This window comes from Saimiri boliviensis, chromosome 14 (genome assembly GCF_048565385.1).
Source record: "Saimiri boliviensis isolate mSaiBol1 chromosome 14, mSaiBol1.pri, whole genome shotgun sequence".
Lineage (NCBI taxonomy): Eukaryota > Metazoa > Chordata > Mammalia > Primates > Cebidae > Saimiri > Saimiri boliviensis.
Window position 1 is genome coordinate 18,746,327 of NC_133462.1, and position 17,343 is coordinate 18,763,669.

Here is a 17,343-nt window from a genome sequence, read left to right on the forward strand (position 1 = left end):
TCAGTTGTTTTGTGCTTTCATTGACCTGGTTTTTACTGAGTGCCAGACATTGCAAAGAAAAATTTAAAAATTTCAGTCCTTGCATAACATTATACAAAATCCAGTAATGATTTAAGTTTGCTATGGCAAGCAGTCTTAAATGACCTTAATCCAAATTTTTGGATTGTCAGAAATGAGTCAAAGTCATTGAAGAATTTGGATTTTATATTAAGTTTAACATGGAAGCTACTAAAAAGTATTAAACAGACACAGAAAATCATGATCTGAATGTGAATCAGTTGATAGGAAGTATTAAAAATAGAGATCTCCAGGATCTTTTTCTGATTCACTAGCAGTTAGTCTGGTGTAATGTTGGAGAGCTATAATCTTAATATGCTCCCCAGGTGATTTTGATCTCCACCAAAGCTTGAGAACTACTGACTTTAAAATTTTTCTTAATCTCTTCCCTTATCTTCTCATCTGAGTTTTCATTATTCTCTCATCTCTCAGATGCCCCTTTCATATATTAATATATGAGATATTTCTAAGCTGATTTTTTTTAATTCTAGGTAGGAATATTTCTGTACTATGAAATTCGTTTAGTCAGTTTTTTAATTCTAGGTAGGAACATTTCTGTACTATGAAATCAGTTTAGTCAGTTTTTTAATTCTAGGTAGAAACATTTCTGTACTATGAAATCAATTTAGTCAGTTTTGTGTATGAGAGAGAGAAATAGAAAAGAGCAGACTTATTGCAGAATGGAATAGAAAGCAGGGAAGATACTGTTTTATGAAACTTTATAGCAGGTTTTGATGTGAAAGGTAGGTATCATTATGGGTCATAGTAAGCAATATTTGAAACAAACTCATGTATGTATGTTACTTTTTATGGGTATTATAATTTCCTATTATTTGTCTTTGCTATAGAAGTTATATTTCTCAATTTTTTAATTCTCTCTTATTTCAGACTTGCCTTCAAGGTGTGCAAGAAAGGACTTATCTCCAGAAAAGAACACTTATGAAACAGAATTATCCCAATGGGAAATGAGTGACAGGCTTGAAAAGTGTGACCTTGAAGAATCCAATTCTAGGGATCATTTGGAAGCCAAAGCCAAGATGGAAAAGCAACAAGAAAATCAGAAGGAATATTTCAGGCAAGGGATGATCATATATAACAAAATGTCCATTTTCAACCAGCATACTTACTTATCTCAGCATTCAAAATGTCATTCTACCGAGAAACCCTATAAATGTAAGGAATGCGGGAAAGCCTTCAGACGAGCCTCACACCTAACACAACATCAAAGTATTCATACTGGTGAAAAACCCTATGAATGTAAGCAATGTGGGAAAGCCTTTAGTCGTGATTCACAACTCAGTCTTCATCAGAGACTTCATACTGGTGAGAAACCCTATGCATGTAAGGAATGTGGGAAGGCCTTTACTCAAAGCTCACAACTTATTTTACATCATAGAATTCATACTGGTGAAAAACCATATAAATGTGAAGAATGTGGGAAAGCCTTTATTCGTAGCTCCCAACTTACCCGACATCAAAAAGTTCATACTGGTGAGAAACCTTACGAATGTAAAGAATGTGGGAAGGCCTTTACTCAGAATTCACAACTTACACTACACCAGAGACTTCATACTGGTGAGAAGCTCTATGAATGTAAAGAATGTAGGAAGGTCTTTACTCAGCTCTCACAACTTATTCTGCATAAGAGAATTCATACCGGTGAGAAACCGTATGAATGTAAGGAATGTGGGAAAGCTTTTATTTGTGGCTCACAGCTTTCTCAACATCAGAAAATTCATAATGGGGAAAAACCATATGAATGTAAGGAATGTGGAAAAGCTTTTATTCGGGGCTCACTACTTATGCAACATCAGAGGATTCATACTGGTGAAAAACCCTATAAATGTGAAGAATGTGGGAAGGCCTTTATCCGTGGCTCACAACTTACCCAACACCAGAGAATTCACACCAATGAAAAGCCCTATGAATGTAAGGAATGTGGAAAGACGTTTAGTCATGGCTCGCAACTTACCCAACATCAGAGAATACATACTGGTGAGAAACCCTATCAATGTAAGGAGTGTGGAAAGGCGTTTAATCGTGGCTCGCTCCTTACACGACACCAGAGGATTCATACTGGTGAGAAACCCTATGAATGTAAAGAATGTGGAAAAACCTTTAGTCGTGGCTCAGAACTTACTCAGCATGAGCGAATTCACACAGGTGAGAAACCCTATGAATGTAAGGAATGTGGGAAATCTTTTATTCGTGGTTCACAGCTTACTCAACATCAAAGAATCCATACTGGTGAGAAACCTTATGAATGTAAAGAATGTAGAATGGCCTTTACTCAGAGTTCACATCTTTCCCAACATCAAAGACTTCACACTGGTGAGAAACCCTATGTGTGTAATGAATGCGGAAAGGCCTTTGCACGTGGGTTACTACTTATACAACATCAGAGAATTCATACTGGTGAGAAACCGTATCAATGTAAGGAATGTGGGAAAGCCTTTATTCGTGGTTCACAATTGACTCAACATCAGCGAATTCACACTGGAGAAAAACCCTATGAATGCAAGGAATGCGGCAAGGCCTTTAGTCATGGCTCTCAACTTACTCTACATCAGAGAATCCATACTGGTGAGAAGCCCTATGAATGCAGAGAATGTAGAAAGGCCTTTACTCAGAGCTCACATCTTTCTCGGCATCAGCGGATTCATACTGGTGAGAAACCATATCAATGTAAGGAATGTGGGAAGGCCTTTACTCGTGGTTCACAACTAACACAACATCAGAGAATTCATATCAGTGAGAAATCTTTTGAATATAAAGAATGCGGTATTGACTTTAGTCATGGCTCAGAAGTTTACATGTGAACTGTCTGATTCTTTGAGATCACTATGAAGAGGTTCTCTGGTTGTTATCAGCAACGAATTCTCACAGACGTGAATATGGGTGCACATCTGCCTAAGGCACAGCATCAGAGAATTTGTGTGAGGAAAAGGAAATGTTAGTGTCATTCATATAGAAAAACCTATCATTACTGAAAACCTATTAAACATTAGCAAATTGGAGAATAGTTTCAATACAGTAAATGTAGGAAGGCCTTTAGCCATATTGAAAACAAATCTTTTTCAACATTATCTTAGCTCTACTAGTTGATTTTTTGTTGTTGTTGTTGTTGTTTTTATATGTATCACGATACTTAACCTCTACCTTGGTTTAATCATTTTAAGATACACCTAAGTATATTACTTTTCTTATAAGATTCTTGGAAATATTATGTAAGTTATTACATGTAAAAGCTCTTAGAATGGTGCCTTGAACATAGCATACCACAAATATTAGCTACCATTTTCACTAGTGTTATCTTAGAGAATTTGCATGAGAGGAGAGCACTTATGAGTGTAGTAAATATTGAGAAATCTTTTATCAACACATCCTAGATGGTTGAGGGGCACTGTATGCCATAATGAATGTGACAAAGCCGTCATTTTTTTTTTTTTTATTTTTTTTTTTTGAGATGGAGTTTCGCTCTTGTTACCCAGGCTGGAGTGCAATGGCGCGATCTCGGCTCACCACAACCTCCGCCTCCTGGGTTCAGGCAATTCTCCTGCCTCAGCTTCCTGAGTAGCTGGGATTACAGGCACGCGCCACCACGCCCAGCTAGTTTTTTGTATTTTTTTAGTAGAGACGGGGTTTCACCGTGTTGACCAGGATGGTCTCGATCTCTCGACCTCGTGATCCACCCGCCTCGGCCTCCCAAAGTGCTGGGATTACAGGCTTGAGCCACCGCGCCCGGCCCAAAGCCGTCATTTAAATCTCATCCATTATTGCTATAAGAGGAAATTCATACTGTTCAAAAAAAAACAGTGGATTTAATCACTAGATGATTGAGCACAGCTATTTGAGAATTGGGGCAAGGTGTGAAGTGATTTTTAACAAAGTCTAAGATCCAAAGTCTAATAAATCTAGGAAATTTTTAAAAACTTGAATGTATTGCTTTTGAAGTAAACAAAAGTAAGAACCAATATTACAGACTATTTTGCAATGCAAAATGATGAGAGTTTGTGATAGAGACTGCTTTTTTCCTACTCTATATCTATTTTCTCTTTTTTAATAAAATTCTGGGCTGAAAAACTATCTCAGCCTTCCTTGCAGATCAACAAGATAGAAGTGGTGTTTATATGAGTATTTATGAAATCCATTTTTCCTGTCTTTTTTTGCCCTTCCTACAACGTGGACATTTAAGCTGGAGCTCCAGTACTGTCATGGGGGCTTTGAGAATGGTATCTGGGTGTTAGGGATCATGGAGCAGAAATACAGAAGGAGTCTGCAACCCTGATGATTTTGTGGAACAGCCATACTTGCTCTGGTCTGCTTGCCTCCTGTGTTTGTTTAAATAAAATTAAACATCTTATTTGTTGATGCTATTGTAGTTCTGTTATTTACAGTAAAAATTCTTGAGGATATAAAATTTTGTACCTAGAAGTGGGATGCTATGGGTAAAGGAAATCTCAAATGGGGTATTGAGGCCATTGGAGTATCTCTAGGTTATTGAGAATGAAGAACTGCCCAAATTAAGGTAAGAGCTGAAAGATGCTTGTTTTAACAGGCAGGACGTCATGTCACTGCCTCCCACTCATACCACCATGCTTTATATCAGTCACTGCTGTGATGTTGGAAGAAATGCCAGAGGTGATTCAGGATGCATATTGCACACTCTTGCTGCTTTCAGGAATGTCCTGTGAACAAGGTAAATTCAGAGTAGAGCTAGGTGGCCCGCTAGCAGCAACTGAAAGCAGTATTACTTTGGTAAGACGTTATCTATTATGGCCGGCCCTCAGTCCTCTACCCTTAAGCCACTTAACAGTGATACAACTTGAGAACCTGAACAAGAAATTAGACCAGTTCCATTGCATATAAAGGCAGTCTGCTAGTAAACATATTTATGCTTTCCTTATAGGTGCCTATTGTTCTAAAAGTAGTCAGTTATTAGGTACTAAATATATTCCAGCCACTATCTTAGATGTTTTGGATATTTGTCTTTTTTTTTTTTTTTTTTTTTTGAGACGGAGTTTTGCTCTTGTTACCCAGGCTGGAGTGCAATGGCGCGATCTTGGCTCACCGCAACCTCCACCTCCTGGGTTCAGGCAATTCTCCTGCCTCAGCCTCTTGAGTAGCTGGGATTACAGGCACGTGCCACCATGCCCAGCTAATTTTTTGTATTTTTAGTAGAGACGGGGTTTCACCATGTTGATCAGGATGGTCTCGATCTCTTGACCTCGTAATCCACCCGCCTTGGCCTCCCAAAGTGCTGGGATTACAGGCTTCAGCCACCACGCCCAGCCTTGGATATTTGTCTTAACAATTCTAGCAGGAGGAGGTAATCATATGTACAGAATATGTTAGAACTTAAGTGTTATGGGGAAAAAGTCATTCAAAGGCAGTGAGAGGGAAACTTAAGTGTTATGGGGAAAAAGTCATTCAAAGGCAGTGAGAGGGATATGATCACTTAGGTTGCATATGATCATATCATTATGATCAAGGTAGAACACCAAGAAGGAAAGACTTGAGCCAAGACTTGAAGGAGTGAGGTGATAAGTTAGTGGTTATCTAAGGGAAAAGCATTCCAAGCACAGGAGAAGGCTAGAGAGATCCTACAATGGGACGATGCTGATGTGTTTTAGGAAAATTGGGGAAGTTATTGAAGAGCACTTTACAAAGGAGTGTTTGCTAGAGCAGAACAGAGAGGTAACAGAGGGCCATATCATGCCAAGCATGCAAGCCATTGTAAAGATACTTTATTTTGCGGGAAATACAGCTGTTGAAAAAAATTGATGAGGAGGTTGTAGTAACTCAGATGAAAGAGGATGTCATAGCTTAGGAAGAAGAGTTAACAGTTGGTATAGTGGTTATTAGTTGTATTCTAAGTATATGGTAAATATAACAGCAAGCAAAATTTGTCTAAGGGCTAGATGTAGAAGAGACAAGTCCAGGGTGACATTAGCTCAAAAACTTTAGTCTTGAGCATCTGGAAATACAGTGTTTTCATCAACCAGGATGGGGAAAACTTCAGTTCCAGCAGGGTTTTAGGGGATGACAGAGTTCAGCTTCGAACGTGTTGAATTTTTGGATGTCTTTTAAGACACACAGTGTCAGTAGCGAGTAGGCATTTGATGTATGAGTTATACTAAACTTGATCTTATATTACCTTAGTAGGTGTTGCCACATTTATTTAAATGATTAAGGATTTTAGTGTAGAAAGGGTAGAGAACAGCAAGGACTGAACCATGGAGCACTCCAACATTGAGTTAAAACAAAAAAATAACACTAAAGAAGCTAAGCAGAAAAACCAACAATAGAGGAAAACCAAGAAACTGGAATCACAAAAGCCAAATAAAAGTGAATTGAAGGAGAATCAATAGGTATCAGATGGCTTTATTATGTAACGTGTTCTAAAGGTCTCATCATATATATGATGGTGTCCTAAATGTGTCCTGTATGCTGACATGAGTGTAGCCAGTGCACTTCAGTGCTGTTTCTCTGTAGTCTGCCTACCTTGTGGTGGGCGTCTCTCCTTGGCTCAACTCAGGGGCTGCGGGGCCCAGCGTTCTTTGCTTTGCTCCTGGTTTCTAAGGTCTCAGTGTAGGAGGGTATCTGGCTCCCACCCGCAGGCATCCTAATCACCTGCCCATCCTGTGGGGGTCACTCCTCGAGAAGAAGACAAGCACAGCACACCCAAAACCAAACTCTTCCAAGGGCCCTTGGTTCTGCGGCACATCTATGGCTGGTCCCATCCTCAGGACCCCTTGAGGGAACACACTGCTGTCCTTAAACTGCTATGTATTTGACCTACTTTGGATCCTTGTTAAAAGACTGAGATTCCTGTGTCAGAGTGAACCTGAGATTCTGTATTTCTAGTAGAATCTAGTAGAATAAGCACAGGGGATGCCAGTGCTTATGGATCATGATTCATATTGCCAGGAGCAAGTCTCAGTATTGGTTCTCTGGAATTAAGAACTGTAGATGTAGGCCAGTTGTGGTGGCTCACATCTATAATCCCAGCACTTTGGGAGGCCGAGGCAGGTGGATCACAAGGTCAAGAGATCAAGACCATCCTGGTCAACATGGTTAAACCCTGTCTCTACTAAAATTACAAAAATTTAGCTGGGCATGGTGGCACGTGCCTGTAATCCCAGCTACTGAAGAGGCTGAGGCAGGAGAATTGCCTGAACCCATGAGGCAGAGGTTGCGGTGAGATCGCGCCACTGCACTCCAGCCTGGGTAACGAGCGAAACTCCGTCTCAAAAAAAAAAAAAAAAAAAAATTGTAGTTGTAGGGTCTGCATTGAAAGGCCTCTTCTGGATGTAGTCTTCATTTTTCTTCCCAATTACTTTCATCATATAATGAAAACATGCTGATTGGCAATATAAATGTAAACAGTTCATAAATTTATTTTTCTAATGACTAATTTAGTTGAATCTTGGTTATCTACGGACAGATTAAATGGTATGCAGTTAGCCATGTGGTATGAAATAACAGTGGGCTTGGTATCATGAAGAATTGAAATCACAGTAATGTAAGAAAACATGAATATATTTATACTATCATGTAATTCTGTTGAGAATTATTTGGTACCTACTCCAGCTTGGGAATGTTCCTTGATCTCAGGTGTCCAAGTAATTTTTGGGAGCAGTGTCTGCTTTCTCTTCCAGCCTCTAAGGAACAGAGGTCTGCATATGGGAATGGCGACATCTACACCTGGGCTGTGCTGTGATTGGTAGAGATTTCTAACATATTGGCTGCAAATACTCAGGTACGTACAGTTCCTTTAAACATTTGTACGCGTTCTTGGAAATGGTAAATGTATTCTGAACTATAGGATGTGAATTTTAGCTGAATTCGTTTAAAATAATCTTTCCTATGACCTTTTAATTGCTTTTACATTAACTAGGACTTAGGATCTGTGAGACCTTTTCCTTCTGTTCATTTTGGCTGCTGCAAAATTCTTTTTTTTTTTTTTTTTTTGAGACAGAGTTTTACTCTTGTTATCCAGGCTGGAGTGCAATGGCGTGATCTCGGCTCACTGCAACCTCCGTCTTCTGGGTTCGGGCAATTCTCCTGCCTCAGCCTCCTGAGTAACTGGGATTACAGGCACGCGCCACCATGCCCAGCTAATTTGTTGTATTTTTAGTAGAGACGGTGTTTCACCATGTTGAGCAGGATGGTCTCAATCTCTTGACCATGTGATCCACCCGCCTCGGCCTCCCAAAGTATTGGGATTACAGGCGTGAGCCACTGCGCCCGGCCCAATTCTTTCCTTCCATAAACATGAATGCACATGTATACCTGTGGGCAAACTATGTGTGTAGTAGGATCACAGGTTTAGCATTTCAGCATGAGAAGTCATATGTGCTATGTTATGAAAACTTAAAGGCTCTGAGTAAATCCTAATTATGGACAATTATGAAACAGTGAGAAAATCCTTTAAAATAATTTTGTAGAATTCATTTTTTTCTATCATACACGTCTACTTAAGAGTAAAGTACTAAGAGGTAGATTTAATTTGTTATTTTTTATTTTCTATGGCCTACATGGTAACAAAATGCAGTGGTCCAATATAGTATTAATTAGAAATAGATAATTTTTCAAGCGCCTAACTTAAGCAATAATGTTTACAGAGGAACTTTATTTTTGTCATTAATTAAACATTAGATATTGTGTGGATTTTCTTTCCCAGAGAACCAGAGGAGGAAAACAAAGCTTCGTTCCTGAGGAAGAAAAACATGGGGTTGGAATAAGTTAAGCACTTTTTCATAGGCTTAACTTTGAGAAATTTTCTTGCTTAAAATTGTTTCCCTCCTATCCTTATTTTGTTTTGTTATGTTTGATTTTATTACCCCTTGTATGGCAGGGAAGAGTTCCTAGAGAGAGAAGACAAAGACGGTCTGCATTGCCAAAGAAGCCCAAGGCTGAAGATTGAAGAACTGAATGTGCAGCTTGCAAGGAAACTGGAGACAATGGAAATCTTGTCAGGTTAATTGGCTGCTAAAACCTTGTCCTTAGGGGATTAAGGTTCCATGTTTATTACTTTCTTATCAAAGAAAAAATGTAAAACCAAATGGCAGGGTAGGACCTTTCTTAAAATATTATTTAGTGGAAACTACTTCAGAAACAGATTTCATCCACTGATGAACCTCCCACACATGGTTGCACTCTGGATTTAGATGTAAATAAGAGTGACAATTTCCATTTTTAATACAGGGAATTATTTTTCTCCTGACAAGAGAAGTTGACAGCGGTCTCTATCTATAGGCCATAAAAGGAATTTGATCTCAACACTGTACCGAGATGATTATGTTTTCTGTCTAAACAATAAAGTGACTAAGCTCTGTTAGTATACTGTGCTTGGCTTTCTTGGAGGGGTCCTCAGCGCATGCCTGGACATCCGTCTCGGACTTGGATTCGCCCCAGAAAGCTTCTGAGACCGACTCTCCACCTGATCTGCCCCCACGGGAGGCCAGTTCCAGGTGTTGCCACCTCTGCTGCACGCTGGGCTTGCTGCTTTGTCTTTGTTCCCGCCTTTTCCGGACAGCCGTGCTGAGAAGCAGGAGTCCCTGGGCTTGGAGGCCAAGGCAGGGCCCCTTCGTGGGTGGCCCTTGTCGAACTTCCCTTCGAGCTGACGGAGCCGGGGAACGTTCTGCTGACAGCCTCCCCGTAGGTCTCAGTCATGTTTGTGGGGTCCAGCGACCCGCATCACACCGCACCAGGCTGAATCTCCAGCCCCATGTGACCGGATCGCTGCCCACGCCGTGGGATCCAGAATCCAATGGGAAGAGCAGTCCCGAGTGCCCACCTGACGGTGGGTCTGAACCGCCCTCCTCCTCCACCGGACCCCAGCAGGAGAGTCGGCTCAAGGAGGTCCTGAGGTCGGGACTATTGGGCTTCTGCGCTAGCGGCACGCAGCCTCCTTCCCCGGGGCGCCTCGGGCACCGCCTCCCGCGTTTTCCTGTGTGGGTGCAGTGAGTGAGTAGAGCGCCGACATCGCAGCTGGCCAGCCGGGAACGCCAATGCGCATGCGCAAGCGGCGCGTCACCAGCGCCTGCGCTGAGGCGGGGCTGGCGTCGCAGTGACCTCCCCCCGTGGCCTGGGGAACGGTCTCCGCGGCTTGGAAAAGCAGGGGCCTTCTGTGGCAGTGCCTCGGCGTTGGGCGACGCCCCCCCACCCCCCGGCCGGGATCGTAGCCACGGTCGGGCGATTTCAAGAGCCGGGTAGGGAGGAACCAGGCTGAGAAAAGGTCCAGCGGAGCTTCAGGGATGGCCAGGGCGATCCCCAAGGACCCCCACGATGCTTCAGGCCTGCCCAGACGGTGTGGGGTGCGTCCCCTTGAAAGCTGACCCTGCTGGGATTTCCAGGTACGGCCAGCCTGTGTGCCGCGGGGGTGCTTTCAGGAGCTGCCTGCGACTGTTGGATGTCTCCGTGTGTCTTTCTGTGTGTGTGTGTGTGTGTGTGTGTGTGTGTGTGTGCTGACACGAGTGTGGCTCCGGAACTTCTTTTTTTGTTTTCTGTTTCTTTATTGATATATCTATTTTGTTCATATAATATGTTCTAGCCAGTTGCTGCCCAAAGAAGTGTGTACAGTCAATGCTATTCCTATCGAAATGCTGTCATTTTTCACTGAAAAGGAAGAAAAAAAAAAACCCTAAAATTCACACAGAACCGAAAAAAGAGTCCAAATAACCAAAGAAATTCTAAACAGAAAGAACAAAGCGGGGAGCATCACATTACCGAATTTCAAACTACTATAAAGCTACAGTAACCAAAACAGCAGGGTACTGGTAATATATAAATATAAACAAAACGAAACCTACAAACCCACATACACCAGTGGAAGAGAATAGAGAACCAAGATATAAAGCCACACACCTACAGCCATCTGATCTTTTACAGAGTTGACAAAAATAAGCAAAGCTGAAAGAATTCCCTATTCAATAAACGATGCTGGGAAAACTGGCTAGCCTTATGCAAAAGAATGAAACTGGACTCTTACCTTTCACCATGTACAAAAATTAACTTGAGGTGGACTAAAGATTAAATGTAAGATCTCAGACAGGGCGCAGTGGCTCACACCTGTAATCCCATCACTTTGGGAGGCCAAGGTGGGCAGATAACCTGAGGTCAGGAGTTCGAGACCAGCCTGGCCAACATGGTGAAACCCTGTCCCTACTAAAAACACAAAAATTAGCCAGGTATGATGGCAAATGCCTGTAATCCCAGCCACTCAGGAGGCTGAGGCAGGAGAATGGCTTGAACCCAGGAAGCTGAGGTTGCAGTGAGCTGAGATTATGCCACTGCACTTCAGCCTGGGTGACAGAGTGAGACTGTCTCAAAAAAAAAAAAAAAAAAAAAAGGTAAGATCTCAAACTATACAAATCTTAGAAGAAAACCTAGGAAATACCCTTATCAACACTGGCTTTGGCAAAGAACTTATGGCTAAGTCCTCAAAAGCAATTGCAACAAAAACAAAAATTGACAAATGGGACTTAATAAAACTAAAGATCTTCTGCAAAGCAAAAGAAACTATCAACAAAGTAAACAGTCATCTACAAAATGAGAGAAAATATTCATAAACTATGCATCTAACAAGGTCCAAGGTTGGAAACGGTGGCTCACGTATGTAATCCCAGCACTTTGGGAAGCCGAGGCAGGTGAATCATGAGGTCAAGAGTTCAAGACCAGCCTGAAAAAGCTTCAGGATCCAAAAATCTGGAGCTACCCTTGGTTCTGGAAGCTTTTCAGTTCCCATTAAGGGAGACCCTCATCCCAACAGTAGAAGAATCATTTTTCTTCTTGGGCAACCTGGAGCAATATCATTACAAAGCCAAGAGAGACGGTTTTAAATTACAGCACCTGGCTGAGCCCTGGGAGGCTTGCCCCATATTCCCAACGTTTCACATTGTGGCCTTCCATTGAGCGACTGCAGCTGACTGCCAATTCCCAGAACCATAAGCTTCTGTCCACAATCAAGGACTCTTCCACCTGCCTTACACGCAAACTTGGAAAAGTCATTTTATTTCACCTCCTGCAGGTGGTCCTGACAGGCACACTGAACATGCGTTTGACATATGAACCATGTTCACTTTGGGGTAGAGACACAACATTTAAATTTATTACAATTAGGCACTATGCATCAAAAGGACTTTTCAAGCCAGGAAGGCACACGAGTGCAGTCTGTGTATACTAGCCAGGACCAGTCTGTGCTCAGTGGTGGTTTTTTTTTTTTTTTTTTGAGACGGAGTTTCGCTCTTGTTACCCAGGCTGGAGTGCAATGGCGTGATCTCGGCTCACTGCAACCTCCGCCTCCTGGGTTCAAGCAATTCTTATGCCTCAGCCTCCCGAGCTGGGACTACAGGCATGCGCCACCACGCCCAGCTATTTTTGTATTTTTAGTAGAGACGAGGTTTCACCATGTTGACCAGGATGGTCTCGATCTCTTGACCTCATGATCCGCCCGCCTCGGCCTTCCAAAGTGCTGGGATTACAGGCGTGAGCCACCGCGCCCGGCCTCAGTGGTCTTTTTATCAGGAGAAAGTTACTGAAGTCAATCTCTTGTCCAATCAAAACAATAGCTAATAGCTGGTGAAACAGGGGCTGCAGGTCAGTCAGCATCTGGTGGAGCTGCAAATTATTTTAATATTGTTTATGTTGAGACCAGTGCTTGTTCCATTCTTGTTACCCAGGCTGGAGTGCAATTGCACAATCTCGGCTCACTGCAACCTCCGCCTCCCGGGTTCAGGAGAATAAGTGTTTATTATTATGTTAAGCCACTAAGTTTTGGGTATTATGTTACATAGTGATAAATAATTAATGTGGTTGTCCTAGTCTGTTTGGGATGCTATAACAAAATTCCCAGGCTGGGGGATTTATGAGCAAGAGAATTTTATTTTTATAAGCAAGAGAAGTTTATTCCGCCACAGTCCTGGTGGCAGAAAAGTCCAAGATCCAGATGCCAGCACATTCAGTGTCGGGTGGGGATTATCTGCTTCATAGATGGTGATGACCTGCTATGTTCTTGCATGGCAGAAAGGAAAAGAAACTCCCTTGGCCCTCTTTTATAAGGGCACAAATTGCATTCCTGAAAGCAAAGCCCTCATGACCTAATCACTTGCCAAAGACTCCATCTCTTAATATTATCTCAATGGGAAACTGATTTCAATATATAAATTTGGTGGGGAGAGGCACAAATTTAGACCATAGCAACGGTCAACACTGTATTGTAAATGTGTCCATTTTCTGGAATATAATAGAACACACCATGGTTTTCAGGTTTGGCATTTATTATAGGCACAAACTTAATATAACTCAAATGATTGAACTAATGTGGTTCTCACATTGTCCTATTTTGTGGGAAGAGATGGCGAGGGGCAGACCTGTGTGTTACTTACAGTTAAATGATTACAAACTTGCTTTGCTTTTTATACACTGAGATTTGTGCCACGGATCATATCCAAACTATGGTGCAGTAAAATAAAAGCAGCGATCAAGCGGTATCAGGAGGCCTGTGGTAAGGACCACCTGAGAGCATCTGTAACCGCAGAACACTGCAGTGTGGCTGCAGAGCAGAAAAGAAACTGGTCCCACAACTCTTCCGAACATAGAGTTTGTGTAAGGATTTTGTAAAGGGAGCTTATGCAAAAGACTTAGGGAAGTAATGCAACCTCTGCTCACAAGACTTGGGCGGGTTTTTGCAAATGGGTGCTGGTAAGGCAGGAGCCTTGCAGGGCAGAGACACCAGAATGCCACAGGCTCTGCCTGTGTTCTCAGAATATAGAGCAATTCCGATTGCTCTATGTTCACAATTTTCTGGAGATAAAAGCACTTTGATGCATTGTGTGTGGTCAGACCTTATGGTGCCTTATCTGCTGCACCTCTCTTGCCAAAACACCTGGATAGATGATGGGTGATAAAATCTCAGTGTCCTTAGCTAGCATTCCTTAGGAAAACGGAGTTTGCTATTGAATGCTGCAGACAAATGCTTTTCCTCCGGCTGTCTTCCTTCTGCACCCCCCTTCCCACAGCTTGCAAGATTAACAAGATAATACACCTCATGAAAAACATTTAGAGCCCAAACCTCAGTGCCAACACGGATCACCCTGCAAGAGTGCGTTGGACCCCTGGACCCATGCTGTACAATTCTATTCTTGTGTCTTTATTTCTTTTCTCACTCCCTCGTCACTGCTGGGACACGGGGCACCCACGCACAGGGTTGGGCTGGTTCCCAACACTGTTTCACAAATGTAAACAGAGAACATCTTTTTTTTTTTTTTTTTTTTTGACGGAGTTTTGCTCTTGTTACCCAGGCTGGAGTGCAATGGCGTGATCTCAGCTCACCGCAACCTCCGCCTTCTGGGTTCAGGCAATTCTCCTGCCTCAGCCTCCTGAGTAGCTGGGATTACAGGCACACACCACCATGCCCAGCTAATTTTTTTGGTATTTTTAGTAGAGATGGGGTTTCACCATGTTGACCAGGATGGTCTCGATCTCTTGACCTCGTGATCCACCCGCCTCAGCCTCCCAAAGTGCTGGGATTACAGGCTTGAGCCACTGCGCCCGGCCCATTTTTTTTTTTTTTTTTTTTGTTTTGTTTGTTTTCTGCCCCTGCTTCCTCTGCATTTTTTGTTTTAATAGCAGTATTCCTTGTTATAATAAATATTAAAATAGCACCATAATAATATCATTAAGTATATAATCTAATTGTGCTGATTTCACAGAGGGTGGAAAACACCACGCCCGAGGTGGGACTACTGGATTTATATAATACAAACACCTGAAGGTGGCAGAAACAAGAATTCCTGCTAAGAGGAATTCTTAGCATCAGAATTGACATGTTGTTATTTATCAGATCTTAATAATTTAGAGGCATATAACAAATAATGACAAAGATTCTGATATTTATTATAAAGTATAATTGTGTTGATTATATTTAAAACCATTAATAGAATCCATATAATTGTAGAATTAAGTATAACTGTGGTGGTATGGTATAGCAGGTGTATGGTATGGTATGGGGAATGTGGAGTAGAGTGTGGCGGGGTGGGGTAGGATATACCACAGATAATAGTCACATTGGGCCGGGCGCAGTGGCTCAAGTCTGTAATCCCAGCACTTTGGGAGGCCAAGGTGGGTGGATCACGAGGTCAAGAGATCGAGACCATCCTGGTCAACATGGTGAAACCCCGTCTCTACTAAAAATACAAAAAATTAGCTGGGCATGGTGGCGCATGCCTGTAATCCCATTTACTCAGGAGGCTGAGGCAGGAGAATTGCCTGAACCCAGGAGACGGAGGTTGCGGTGAGCCGAGATCGCGCCATTGCACTCCAGCCTGGGTAACAAGAGCGAAACTCTGTCTCAAAAAAAAAAAAAAATAGTCACATTGGGCCAGGCGCAGTGGTTCACGCCTGTTATCCCAGCACTTTGGGAGGCCGAGTCAGGCAGATCACGAGGTCAGGAGATCGAGACCATCCTGCCAACATAGTGAAACCCCATCTCTACTAAAAATACAAAAAAATCTGCTGGGTGTGGTGGCATGTGTGCCTGTAAATCCCAGCTACTTTGGAGGCTGAGGCAGGAGAATCGCTTGAACCCAGGAGGCGGAGATTGCAGTGAGCTGATGTCATACCACTGCACTCCAGCCTGTTGACAAAGCAAGACTCTGTCTGGAAAAAAAAAAAAAGTCACATTGGCACTAGTAGCCCAATTAAAAGCTGAGAGTGGAGGGTGTGATTAATCCTGGCATTATGGGAAGTGTCCATGACAACCTTGGCTTTAACCTGACTTTGGCCACAGGGTCAACATCTGCCACACTGCATCACATCCATCATCCTACAAGGTGCCTGAGGCCCAGAACCCTCAGCCCTGCCACATTCCTCTTGCTCCCAGGGTTCCATATTTTCCAGTGGCTGCTCCAGGGGAGGAGGTGAGCAGATGACCACTGACAATGGGGTGCAGGATGGAAAAATGCTAGGGTAGATGCTGATGGAAGTGACCCCCTGCCTATAGGTCCCCCACTACTGCCCCTTTCCCCATCTACATAGCCTGCCACCCTGATCAGGAGGAGGCTGTTAGGAGACCTTGTAAACAGTGGGGAATGTAGGCAGGATACTCAGTTGGGCACCACCCTGACATGGAGTTAGAGCTGGGTGTGCTGGACCATGGCGGCAGGCATTAAATCTTGAATTAGAGGACCTGAACCACCCCACCAACTTCCCCATGCATGTAACCAATCTGTGGGGCATTTGGTCAACCTTGATATTATTGCTATTCATTCATCCATTTAACAAGCTTGTACTGAGCATCTGCTTTGAGCTGGCATCATGCGGGTGCCTTGGATACAGCAGAAACAAGACAAAGTCTGGGTCTCATGAGAATGATAGTCCAGTGGGGAAGAAGGATGAAAAATCAAAAAAAGGAATATTGAATCAGGTCAGATAGTAGTATTTGCAATGCAAATACAGTACTACATAAGGGATCAGGAAGTGACCGCTAGAGATGTGTTACTTCAGTGACAGGATGAGATGGGAGTGGAGGCACTCCAAAGCTGGGAGAGGAAAGCAAGATGCATGGGCACTGGAGAAGCAGAGTACTCTCAGAACAGTCAGTGCAAAGGGCCAAAGCCAGAAAAGGTATCCTTGATGTTAAAACAGCCAGAATTGAGATGCTTGACAAATAAAAAATGTTCACTGTCTCCAACTGTGGGTTCTCTGGACTCTATGGCCTCTTTTATTGTAGTTGTTGTTTTTTTTTTTTTTTTTTTTTTTGAGACGGAGTCTCACTCTGTTACCAGGCTGGAGTATAGTGACACAATCTTGCCTCACTGCAACCTCCGCCTCCCAGGTTCAAGCAATTCTCCTGCCTCAGTAATTGCCTCAGCTACTCGAGCAATTCTCTCGAGTAGCCGGGACTACAGGCGTGTACCACCACGCCCAGCTAATTTTTGTATTTTTAGTAGAGATGGGGTTTCACCATGTTGGCCAGGGCGGTCTCGATCTCTTGACCTCGTGATCCACCATGTTGGCTTCCTGTGGTTATATCTTTACACTACAAACATTAAATGCAACTAGGTAAAAGTAGAAATGACCAAAATATTATGTGAAAGTTTGATATGTAAAATATAAAAATTATGTAATCATAGATAATATATACTATAAAATAGATGCTCCTTATATAAAATACAAACTATTTTATTGTAGTAGGGAATATACAGTCATAAATATTACAGTATACTATATAACATACTGCAGACATAATTTACTATAGTATGTAATGACAGGTACATATAA

At 42.5% G+C, this 17,343-nt stretch overlaps 1 protein-coding gene across 10 annotated transcripts in view; it reads left to right on the top strand.

The window, feature by feature from the left end:
* Positions 1-9,617, top strand: part of ZNF420 (zinc finger protein 420) — a 37,058-nt gene extending 27,441 nt beyond the window's left edge. For 9 of the 10 annotated variants that reach the window (XM_003937434.4, XM_074386435.1, XM_074386431.1 and 6 more), the window contains one exon: positions 946-4,428. In XM_003937434.4, the coding sequence (XP_003937483.1) occupies positions 946-2,876 (1,931 nt within the window). In that variant the 3' untranslated portion in view covers positions 2,877-4,428. Of the gene's footprint in view, positions 1-945; positions 4,429-7,718; positions 7,820-8,743 lie in introns of those variants that run through there. The other variant, XM_074386434.1, reaches the window with a different exon arrangement.
* The last annotated feature ends 7,726 nt before the right edge of the window (positions 9,618-17,343 follow it).